This window comes from Limulus polyphemus, unplaced genomic scaffold, assembly GCF_000517525.1.
Source record: "Limulus polyphemus unplaced genomic scaffold, Limulus_polyphemus-2.1.2 Scaffold2926, whole genome shotgun sequence".
NCBI classification, from domain to species: Eukaryota; Metazoa; Arthropoda; class Merostomata; order Xiphosura; family Limulidae; genus Limulus; species Limulus polyphemus.
The window spans coordinates 130,861-143,049 of record NW_013668536.1 but is presented as its reverse complement, the minus strand read 5'-3'; the positions used below and the strand labels follow the sequence as shown (position 1 = coordinate 143,049).

Here is a 12,189-nt window from a genome sequence, read left to right as displayed (position 1 = left end):
TGCAGACAGTGCAATGAGTGACTGCAAAACCTTATTTTTAAAAGACAGTAAGTGTGAGCCAGAGATGCAGGCAGACACATAATTATGATACTGGCTTTTTCTATGATACTCCATGGAATGGGTACAGTTTGGATCAGACTGGAAAAAAATTATATATAATACCACAAGTAGAATTCCAGTGGTCTTGTGAAACACCCCATTCCACAGTGGGCACTGATTGGGCTAGGGCAGATGGCCTGAGCACTTTTTGTTATCCTGGCCTGATGCAAAATTTTGGATAATTATACCCTGTGAGGCAACACAAGCTGCCTAATGGAATCCAAAAGTAGAAGAACAATGAGAAATAAATAGGTAAATGAGTACTCACACCCATTATAGATGCAGGGTTAATTGAAGAATTCCCTTTGGTGGAAGTCTGTATGCCATAGGATACAAGACAATCAGATAGTGGACACAGTTTAATGTGAGACGAAAAATTGTGGAATAGTCCACATGCCAGCTCAGTAAAGAAGGGAGGGAGTTGATGAGAGAGGACTCAAGAGAGCATACAAACATAAGTTCGCCATCAGAGAGCACATGCAAGATGTATGAACTGGTGGATTCAATCTGTAAAAGGGTCAGGAGAGACAGCACCATTATAGGAGGTGTCTCAGGTATGAAAGGACAGTGAGAGGAACCACAAGGAGGATGAGTGTGACTAAACAATGTGTGGCCCAAAAAGGACGAGAGCATCTGTTTAGAACAGTTTAGAAAAATTGAAGGAGGGAATATTTGAGAAAAGTAGAGACCCCACACCCCTGCCATGGAATACAAGGGAAGAAAAGACCATCCAGGACAAAGGAGAAGGGAAGAGCAAGAATGAGATAGCAGGAGGAAACAAGGGTGTAGAAATGTATACAATGGTAAGTAGGAATATAACTGTTTCTAGGGAGAGCAAAAAACATCTTCTAGAAGTTTGATAGGAACCTGGGTAAGAGCATGGAGAACACAATGATAATCCAATCAAGGAAGAAGTAGGAAGGTGAGCAATGGATAAGGAAGGAATGAAAAAGGGTAGAAAGAGACTGAGGAGAATGGAAAATCTGACACTGGGAAAGGCAGAAGGTGGATGATTTCCTGCCCAAAAATCCAAAATATAACACAGATCACAGAAGAACCATCCTGTGAAAGAGGAGGAATATGTGACAGTTGAATGAAGTCAAAGGGAAATGGGGACAAAGAGATCAAGGTGAAAAGTATGTCTCATACAAGGGCATACAAAGGTAGAGGGGCAACAAGAGTGGGACAAAGGGATAGCTACATGATCAGGGAGGTGAACTGGACGATGCCACACATAATGAGAAAGTGATACCATATCCCTAGGAAAGAGCAGTGTGTGGGGTAGATCAGAAGGGATGGAAAGTTGGGAAGGAGAAGCCAGGGCTGAGAAATCAAGAAGGTGCAATAATAAAAACAAGGTTTGGAAAACTGTCTATGCCTTCAGTCTGGCTTGTCCCAGCTTTTTTACTATCCATGTCTTCCTCTCCATCTCCTCCCTCAGGTCCTTGCTCAGGGTCCATTTTCTGACCCCTCACAATAAGTGTGAGGGATGAGATGCAGGAGACAGGATAGAGGAAGGTAGCAAAGAGGTGGTGGCAAGGCAACAAAGAGAGGGGGGAAAATGAGAAAGCATAACAACAGAAGATGAGTGAGTGAGGAACCAATCCATGGGTAGGAAGCACTTCTGTTGAGAAACAAGCCTGCAACTAAGTGCAGTGCCTCCAGATCATGACAGGTTATGAACACATTTGAAAGGCATAGGCTCAGAACCAAGTCTGAACCATATCTTCTAGATGTATATGCAAAGAAATAAGGAAAGAAGATTAAACATTAACTACTAAGAATACATGTTACAAAATAAGTATCCCCATCTAAACATTGATGTTGTGTGACATTGCATGGAACAAATGTTAATGGTTAAACCTATATGGTAATGGTATGTGAATTTATAATGAACAAGGTCTAATCTTTATAGATGACAGGTATATGCTAAGAAGTAATGAACTATAACAAAATAGTATAGTCTATGTGTAGCCTGTCAAGGAGTAATGGATGAGAACTGAATGCTCCCAAGAACAGGAACAAATTATGCAGCAAAAGAACTATGACGAAACATTAATCATGAAATAGATATGTTAAGGAGTAATGTATAATGACAATGAAAATACATCATTGTGAAAATATTGCAAATTAAGGAAGAATAAATGAAATCAAAAATTAACTCTCATGTGTACATGAAAGAGAACCAAACATGAATGTCTAAGTATGCATGCTAAAAAGGAACTAGATCAAAGAATTTCCCACAATGTGTACATCTTATAGAATAATTAACTAAGACTAAACAGTACCTATGAAATTGACACAATAAGGAGTAATGAACAAAGAAGAAACATTACCTTCGAAGTGACATAAGGAGTAAGGAACTATGACTAAACAACATATTCAGTGTGTTATATGTGAAGAAAAAATGAACTAGAAATAGACAATAACATCTAAGTATACATGTTATGAATAAGCAACTATTTCTAAACTGGTGTGTGTATAGATAGAATCGATTAACCATGACCAAACACGATATTCTAAGTGGGACATGGTAAGGAGAAATTAGTTATGTCTAAACATTATCTCATATGAGTACAAGTAAAGGAGTAATGAGCTATGGCAAAACATTAACTCCAATGAGTTATATGTTAAGGAATAATGAACAATGTTAAAATAATATATTTTCTGTGGACATTTTATGGAGTAAGAACTAGAACCAAACCTTAACACGTTGCGGATGGTTCACCAGTTTACTCATGTTTCGTGCAGAGCATCTTTATGTGCCATTTATTAAAATGTTGTGTTCGAAAGGAGTTGGACACGTTTTGCTGGTTATTATTTTTCTGATTTTTGCTTACAATACCCATATTTTTATAAATGGCTTCTCGCAGAAAACGTAACGTGTTGAGTGAAGATGAGATAATTACTGAACTATTTGATGATAACTTGACAGATCTTCCAAGTTAGGGTGAAGATTCTGATGTGGATGTGTTGGTGGATCATTTTGACAGTGACTCTAGCTACAGTGATGTTGTTAGACCTACAAAGATACATAAAGATGTTGTGCTCTCAACTGATTCTGAATCAGAAAGTGATGATGATTCAACAAATGTTCCTGTTAGTGATTTGTTTTCCCATTGTGATAATGATAATTGGTCAGAAATAGATATTCCACCAAACTTGGAAATCCAGGGGTCACTATAACTCTATCTGAACCTGAAAGTATTGTTGCCGTGACAAGTATAATGTTTGGTGATGACTTGTTTGAAATGTTTTGTCAAGAAATGTGTACCTACCTTAATCAAATTGCAGAGAAACATAAAATGTCATCTAAAGAACTTCAATGGTCTGAAGTTACACTTACAGACATTATGAAATTCCTAGGCCTTATTCTACTAATGGGACAGACAGGGAAATATATCTAGAAAGATTATTGGTCAACAGATACTCTTTTGATTAGCCCAACATTTTCGCGGATAATGAGCTGAAACAGATTTGAACAAATTTGGACATTTTGGCATTTCAATGATAATCAGAAAATGGTTGAGTCTTCAAGCAGGCTCTTTATTATTCAATCAGTACTGGACTATTTCCTAAATAAATTCAGGACACTATACAAACCAAAGCAACAGCTGTCTTTGGATGAGGGCATGATTCCATGTAGAGAACGTCCAAGATTCCTAACATACAACCCTGCAAAAATTGTAAAATATGGCCTGCTGGTAAGAATGGTGTGTGAGAGTGACACAGTTTATATTTGCAACATGGAGATTTATACTGTGAGAGGAAAAAAATTGGAAAAGACTATTCTTTCAGTTCTTTCTCCAAATCTTGGATTGTGGCACCACGTATACCAGGACAATTATTACAACAGTACTTCCATTGCAAATCTGTTCCTAGAACATAAAAACAAGAGTTTATGGAACAATCAGAGTGAATAGAGGGTTGCTGCCAAGCCTGAAGTTTCAACAACGAAAAAATGGTGAAACAGCTTTTGGTAGAAAAGGTGATGTTCTTGTTTTCATATGGAAAGATAAGAGAGAAGTGAAAATGGTTTCAACCATCCATGACTCATCTGTTTCTATGGAGAATAAATAAAAAATCTGTGTGTGTTCTCCAATACAATGCTCTCATACTACACCATTCTCAGAAAAACAGTGAAATGGACAAAAAAGATAGTACTATATCTAATAAATTGCAGCCTTTTCAATTCATATATAGTCTACAAAGCCCTTAATCAACAGAAAAAAATAACATATAAGCAGTTCCTCCTTTCTGTGGCAAGAAAATGGATTACTGATAAAGAGAAAGAAGGCTCACTGCAACAAGAGAGGAATGTACCCGGTCCATCATCTGAAGGTACAAGGAGAGCCCCACATTAGGATCCCCCAGGAAAACTGTCTGATGACACGAAGCAGCATATTCCTGTGTTAATTTCATCCACAGGAAAAATTTAAATTTCTTACCAGAGCCTGCAAAGTTTGTACTGCCCATGAAACGCTATACATATGCAAGTTTTGTGCAGTTCCACTCCACATATGAAAATGTTTTACAAGATACCACATTAGGTATCTTCATGTACATACTCTGTAAGTTTCAAATAAATAAGAAAAAATATAGTTGAGTTATGAATGTTCACAAGTCTGGCAGTTAATACATCAAGAAGTATTTCACTGATAGTTTTCAGTACAAGATTTTAGTATCAATTTATGAAATAACATGCAATAAATGTCCAGAATTCTACATCAGAGAAACTGGTAGAAAATTGGAAACCAGATTTACCAAACATAATTAAAAAAAACATCCAATACTTGTATTTACCACCATTGCAACTCAAAAAATGCACAGTATATCTGTACAAAATGCCCTAATTGTAAACAAAACACAAAACATCAGACACTACTTATTTTAATTGAACAAAATAGTTCCACCCTAAACCAAACTTTCACACTGAAACTTGGATCCTTTGATTCTAACTCTGAAAAGGGACCATTCCACAATTTTAAAAGAACCAGTAAGGAAGTAAGAATAAATATCTGAACTAAATTATTGCTAGACTCTAGCCAATACCTAATAAGGTAATCCTCTCTGAATACAAATACTACATAAAATGTAATATATTGCATTAAAACAATTCCATGTTGACTAAACATTCTCTGATTTCCACATTTAATTTATTTTGTTGCTTTCATCAGAACTTTGGTATATATCAATATCCACGCCACATTTCTATATCAACACTTCGAGTCTTCTTCTTCACAGCAAGTTCCTGTTCTCAGCTTGAGACATTTGCAGCTTTCCTGAATGCCTTGAGCATTTCATTAGCTATGCTTACTGCACAGTCTGTCATTCAACAAACCATGAGTTGATAACCTTCACACCCTACTAGTAAATACTAATCAAGTTATTTAATGTCTAGGCCACTAGCTCAAAATCTACTACATTCACTAAAAGAATAAACCTTAATTGTGCAAGCAGGGTGAAGGCAAACAACAGTTTCTGACTGCCCCTGGTTACTTTTCAGGACCTGAAAGTTTTTAAACCAAAATACCTACGTATATGTACCAAGGTGTTTATCTTAAACACCTCGGGGTACCAAGATACATATACTAAGCTGTGAAGCAATTTCCGGTCATGTAACTTCTTTGTTCCATACTGTGGACACTATATTCATGTGTCTCTGTAAATTACATTATTGATATTAAGAAAAGTCGTTAATCTACCTTCCACCCAAAAATCACAGTCATATGTCACTTCTGTCAGGAATTCATTTGTGGGAGGTCAGATCAATGTAAAATAGTTCCATGCACAGTAAAAAAAAGTCGTATTTATAAGGAAGTCTTTATTGGGAGGAGTCGTATCCACCAGGGACTACTGTAGATTAAATGGTAAATGTTAGGGAATAAGTAACTATGATTAAATGTTATAGTCTAAATAATACAAGTTAATGTGTAACAAACTAGTTCTAAACAAAATATCATATATGGACATATTAAGGAGTAATAGACAAAGTCTAAACATTGAGTCCTATGATTTACATGTTAATGAAGAATAAACTAGATCTAAACAGTAAAACCTATGTGTTATCTGGTAAGGCAAGGACGAGGCATAAAACAGAGGGAGTGAATTGAAACCCAAAGTAAATGCCGGATGTAGCATTAACAGGAGAGAAGAAAGGAAACAATGAGTAGAAGGCTTAAGTAAAGCAGGAAAGTCAAAATATGCTGTAAGTAGAGAAGTATTGGGTGAAAAGTTGCTTCATTTCATCCCCCTCAACTTCAGCTTCAATACCTGTGAAGGGAAATGTGTGGCAGGGATGGTAGAAGATTGAGGCATAACATGGACCCCACCACACAGTTGACGACGTGATGTTACTCTTCTTTTTACTGTATTTTCAACATGAACAGCAGCATTTCCAATACCAATGGCTGTCACGATCTCAACAGGCAAAAACTTCCTATATGTTGATAACTGTGAGTGATGCTTGTACTCACTTCAGCAGAATAAGGGATTCACGTTAATATGTCAATTCTTATTAAAAGGTTGAAAATACAAAGTAAATTTGTTGAAGTACCTATTTAAACAATTCTCAGCAAAAAAAAGACATGTCTAAACACAGCTATGCCAAGGAAAAGATGACATATTTTGCATACAAATGTAGAGAAAGTATTTGTGCAAGGAGGTGTGTCCTACTCCTATTGATGGAAGGTTATGTTGCATGATATGCCATCATTCAGTAGTACAATTTCATGTGAATTTTAGGTGGGAGTTTTCACAAGGTTGGTAGCATGCAGGTCTCTCAGGCAGATTACCACAATTTCAAGAGGAAAATATTTTTCTGGGTGTGGAGGTGAGTAATTGTATCAGGATATCAATATTTTTGTTGTTACAAAAAAAAGAGAGAGAGAAGTTACAAATTTCTTTAACAGTGTTAAGAGACAAAAAATAAATTAAAAAAGGTCACTGTGGTAGAAATATGAATAAAGAGATTACAACATTACATGGTATTTTGGAGTAAAATATTCCATTTAACACAATTATGTATTAAATACTTAAGCTGTTATTTGTTATATTTTTTCCAATTTTACAGTTTATACATAATGTATGGGATGATAACTCACCAACTCCACTATAAATACCCATGGTTATCAGTGGCCAAAACAGCTGATCCACATAAACCAGTAAATACAGCTTGAACACAAATCTTTTACAGCAGTTGTCTTTTAAGAGCTTCTTACCAATGCTACCTGAAGTCAACAAAACCACATGTTTAATAAAGAATATTGGAAAGATATATTTATTAGAAAAAACAAATTTTTTTTTTCATCTTCTTACACCTATTTGGCATTCTCAGTATGTTAAGAACCAGGTTCCAGCATCACATTAAATTATCTTAAAATACAAGCTATGGAATGTATTATGAAACACCTATAACTTAAAGAGCAATTTTTAATTATATAATTATCTTTGATGAAGCCAAGAATTACCAAGAGAAATTAAACCAATATCAAAATTTAACTAGTAGCCAAACATTCTCACACAGATTGCAATGAATGCATGTTGAAGAGATTTCTGCAGAATTTATTGAGGATTCACTTTTATTAAACTTCATATATTGTATTTCTAAGCTCAATTCTGGTAGCATCAGGTTTATTTTTTCTCTACAATCCCTCAAACCAATAAAACTTGTGTAATGTTTTTGTATTTTGATTGACCAACAGTTATTTCAATCTCTGCAAGCAACACAATAGTCTGTAAGAAACTGGACAAAATATTCTATTATTTTTAATACTGACTGAACTTCTCAAACATACAGTTTATATTTTTTACAAAAATTCTTATTCTAATGTAGTTTCATTTAATTGTTTAAACATGTATATTCTGTTTCTGGATGTATAAAATAGAATCCCAAAGTAACTGATCATTGGAACAGCAACTGACTTCAAAATCTTCATGTTGTTATTTCTAAATTAGAAGGAACTGATTTTATTTTTAGGTGATGCATTTTAATTTTTGTTTTAATAATGTTTGTTCAGAATTTTCATCAAAAGATACACAAGGGCTACCTGCACAAATCAATCACTAATTTTGAAGTGACTAGTAAGATGGAAGGTGAACAGTCAATGGTACCTATCCCTAACCCTTGGGCTACTCTTATTTGACTGAATAATGAAATTTATCTGTCACTCTACTGTAACATCCATGGCCCAAAAGTATGGTGCATGTTTTTGTGGAAAAAGGACAAAAAATATAACTTTCGGATTCATAGTTTAAGTTCACACTAATTACTATAACCCATGCCTGGTCCCATTGTAGTGATAAAATTATTAATCTGTTTAAAAACTTCATTTTATCTGTCATATTTTTGGATTTTATAATTTTTTTTTTAAGGGATATTCTTTTATTCCTTTTGTAAATTCTACTTTTAAAATTTTGACTTGATTTACCCAGGCTTTATATACTGTCCTCTTGCTCTTACATTTCAAGTAAGAGTTTCACTTAGAAATGTTAGAGGAGTATAAAAAAAAATTCTGATTTTATGGAACAAAACTAACCATTTTGCAAATGAAGAAAAAAAATGCCAAACCTTTCTTCCAAATTTGAAGAAACTTCAGCATACAAAGTGGAACAACAGATAAGGTCAGAAAGATCCCAAAAATAGTCTGACCCTATGAAAGATATATTTTTTAAATTTATGTATGAATATAAATGTTGAAATAACAAAGTTAAAAAACATTATTACCAACTTCTTCCATCACATGAAATATTATTACACAGAAAAAGGTACACTAAATACATTTTAAGTGTCATCAAATTTTCTACATATATTCTAAAATCTCTTAACCTGTAAAATTTCACACAATGTTTAAGTAGAAAGTGGTATCTAAAGCATTGATTTAAAGTAATTGCATAGGATTTAAATTCATGAGGTTTTTAGCATACTGCATTAAAAATTGATTTTTTTTATTCAGTCACAGAAATAATTAAAAACTTAAAAGGCAATTTAAAATAAATGTAAAAGGCAGTATAATTTTGGCTAATTGCTTATATAAATTAAGTTAAAACATTCTTAAACTTATAAATAAGCTAAAGTAGTTAATAAGTAAAAAAAAAATTCAGAATTTGAAGAAAAGCTCAAAAACAAAACAAGTTTTATTACTTGAAAGCTGGTATCTGACTTACAATTACCACTCTCACAAACCTTTAATTGCTCTTCATCCTCAGCACCACTAACATCACAGAAAATATTTGCTTTAGTAGCAAAAATCACATTCTGTTAGTACTTGTTTAGCATTCCCTATTTTCCAACATGAAACTGATGAGTTATTGTAACATTAACTAACTTCAAAACATGCATGCTGTTACTTCTAATAGTTCTCTCTAAAACAATATTTAAGTTCATTTGGATTGTGGTTTGAACACACTTAAAATTGCATTGTTGAATAAGCATAAGTACCAAGGCATCTGCAAATGTTTAACAACTAGTCATTTGCTGTTACAAATATTTATGGTAAATAAATAAATGTATTTTTTTCACAAAAGAAAACAAAAACTAATAACAAAAAGTTGTTCTAACTATTGAAATATGTCCCATAAGAACAGCTCGTCCTAACAAAGAAAAGGAAGGCCGTGACCCATCTAAAGAAAAGAGATGATTCACACGTGCTTCTTGGTTTTTATTATCCTAGAAGAAGAAAAAATCCAAACATTACATGAAATAAATATGTTTCTCCAGAAAAAGTTTTTGAACCATATTTTATATCTTTGTAGTTGAAACATTATTCTATTAACAAGTTAATGTTTTCCTAAATTGCAAATGTATTTCCAATATTACTTACCTCCTTTCACACTTATAGCTATTAGGTTTGAAATAGCCACGTTGATGGCTAGGGCAATTGGACTGCAACGTTATATTTATATATACTTATGAGTGGATCCCAACCTGCAGCCATAGAGTGATGCATTTCAAGCCACTGGAATCACGACGAGAAAGTAAGTAATACTGAAGTGAACGAACTTTCTCCTCCACCTGAAGAAGCCTGAAAGACAACACCCCAATCTCGGAATGACAGGATTGTGTATGTTATACTTAACCAAAGGAAACAGAACTCATCCAGTCTGGAATTATGAACATTCATCCTTACTACCCAACCTTATGGGAAGGTACATTCTACTTGTCCTTGGAATTATGGGGAGGACGTGGAACAACTGCACTCAACCAACGACCCAGGATGGGACCACTCCACATTCAAATTCCAAGGAGATAGTAGCCCTTTTCCATGAACAATGTACTGAATCTATATTGATCAAACAGAAGGACCATGCACACTCCAACCGGATAGGGAAGCATCAAATCTGATCCGGTATTGCAAGAAGGCTCCCGCATAAGCTGGTGCCACTCCTACCAACATCTGGGAAAAACATCCAGACACCTGGGTAGGAGGGCCCCCAACTTTACCCTCTTCTCCAAGAGTGGAGGAATTCACTCTAACACTCTGGAGGAAAATCCTCTGTCTAGCACACCAGCAACTGGAAACTGGGTGAGGTAAGGATTCCCTAGCTCCTCTAGTAGAATCTGGTAATATGCATTGGTGAGTCCTGAGGGACAGTACTCTAGTGCAATAGGTAAAAAAAAAGCAAACCAACCCCGATTTATTCAAATCCTATCATTGGCATGGATGAGCAGTATCCACTTATGCTTTACTCATAATAGTCCATGAGTGGTGGTCCAGCATAGTACAGTAATACCACCTGGTCAGCTCCTAGGTGGTATTATGGAACACCTCATTTCTACAGAGCCTGTAGTGCAGAATTGGTTTGATAAAAGCATACCTGCCTGAGCAACACTCACCACAAAGTGGGATTCTGTGAAAATAAGGTAAGGGACCTTGAAAGGTAGCAATGAAAATACTCACCCCTCTGTATAATCTAGTAGAAATGATTAAGATAGCTAAAAGGGGTAGGCAAAAACCCTCAGTTTAAGAAACTGCCAGCTCATGCAAGATAAAAGTATTGGGGGAAGTCCACATACCAGTCTACACAATGACCTCCAACAGGCAATTCAACCAGGCTGATAATAAGGACATAAAAATGTGAAAAATCTGAACAGACGTGACTCGCATAAGATTCCTCTCCTTCAAAGAGAGCCCAGAATAAAAAGTTGTTGTCTAGCATCTCTAAAGGCATTAGTGCAGACAATCAAATCTTCAAGACCTGCACTGAACATGACCACAATTGAAATCTGATAAGACATAGGAGTGAGACATAGTGATCAGATAATGGTTGGAGATGGCTTGAATGGGTAATGAAGAAAAACTTTAATATAAGTTTAACATAACAGCAAATGTACAACGTTTCAACAAGGTTTTCTTCATTACCCATTCAAGCCATTTCCAACCATTATTAGTCTCTATTAGTCTGATCATCGAATTTGAATAGTGATCAGATGAATCAGTGAAAAGGATTTAACCCCTTTTCTGTTGGACAGTGTTTTGAGTAAGAAGAAATGATCTGAGAGAATAAGAAAGTGATCTGTGGACAAATAGCGCAAATCATTCTGACCAGTGATGTCTGTAGGTCAGCAGCCATGAAAAATAAACCTTCAGGTAAAGGGGATACATGGCATATAAGAGTCAGGCCACAAACAGGTGTTGAGAAAGAGCATGTAATGTAACCTAAATATACCTGTAACTGTAATTTGGGACCAACGACCCACAGTAACTTGAGGAATTTGGAGAGTACTGGGGACTAAAAAAATATGTAGTTGCAATAATCGAATGGTAGTCAACAAGACCACATTAAACAGGGCGAATGTGGAGGATGTAAAAAAACCTCTGCCAAAGAGCTAGAACAAAAAATGAATTATGGTTGGCACTTCTGATCGAGATAGGTTCAATCTCCTCTCAATACATCATTTCCAATATGCTTCATGCTGGAAAATTTTGAGAGGTAAGTAAATTAGTCTACTTTTTGCTATGTTATTAGTCTATATTATTTGGTGCATTATTTAATTAAATAAAAATTATTAAAGTGACTATAACTATCTATAGACTAATAAAAAATTAGGGTTAACTCTTACTTTGAAACCCTAATAGGACTAAAGAAAAA

The 12,189-nt window shown here is 35.0% G+C and overlaps 1 protein-coding gene across 1 annotated transcript in view; it reads right to left on the bottom strand.

Moving 5' to 3' along the window:
• LOC106468234 (transmembrane protein 62-like) overlaps positions 1–12,189 on the bottom strand; it is a 102,172-nt gene that overhangs the window by 9,899 nt on the left and 80,084 nt on the right. Inside the window, exons 10-12 of the mRNA XM_022396566.1 lie at positions 9,659–9,766; positions 8,669–8,750; positions 7,203–7,328 (exon numbers count right to left, since the gene is read on the bottom strand). Coding sequence (XP_022252274.1) covers positions 7,203–7,328; positions 8,669–8,750; positions 9,659–9,766 — 316 coding nt within the window. The remainder of the gene's footprint in view (positions 1–7,202; positions 7,329–8,668; positions 8,751–9,658; positions 9,767–12,189) is intronic.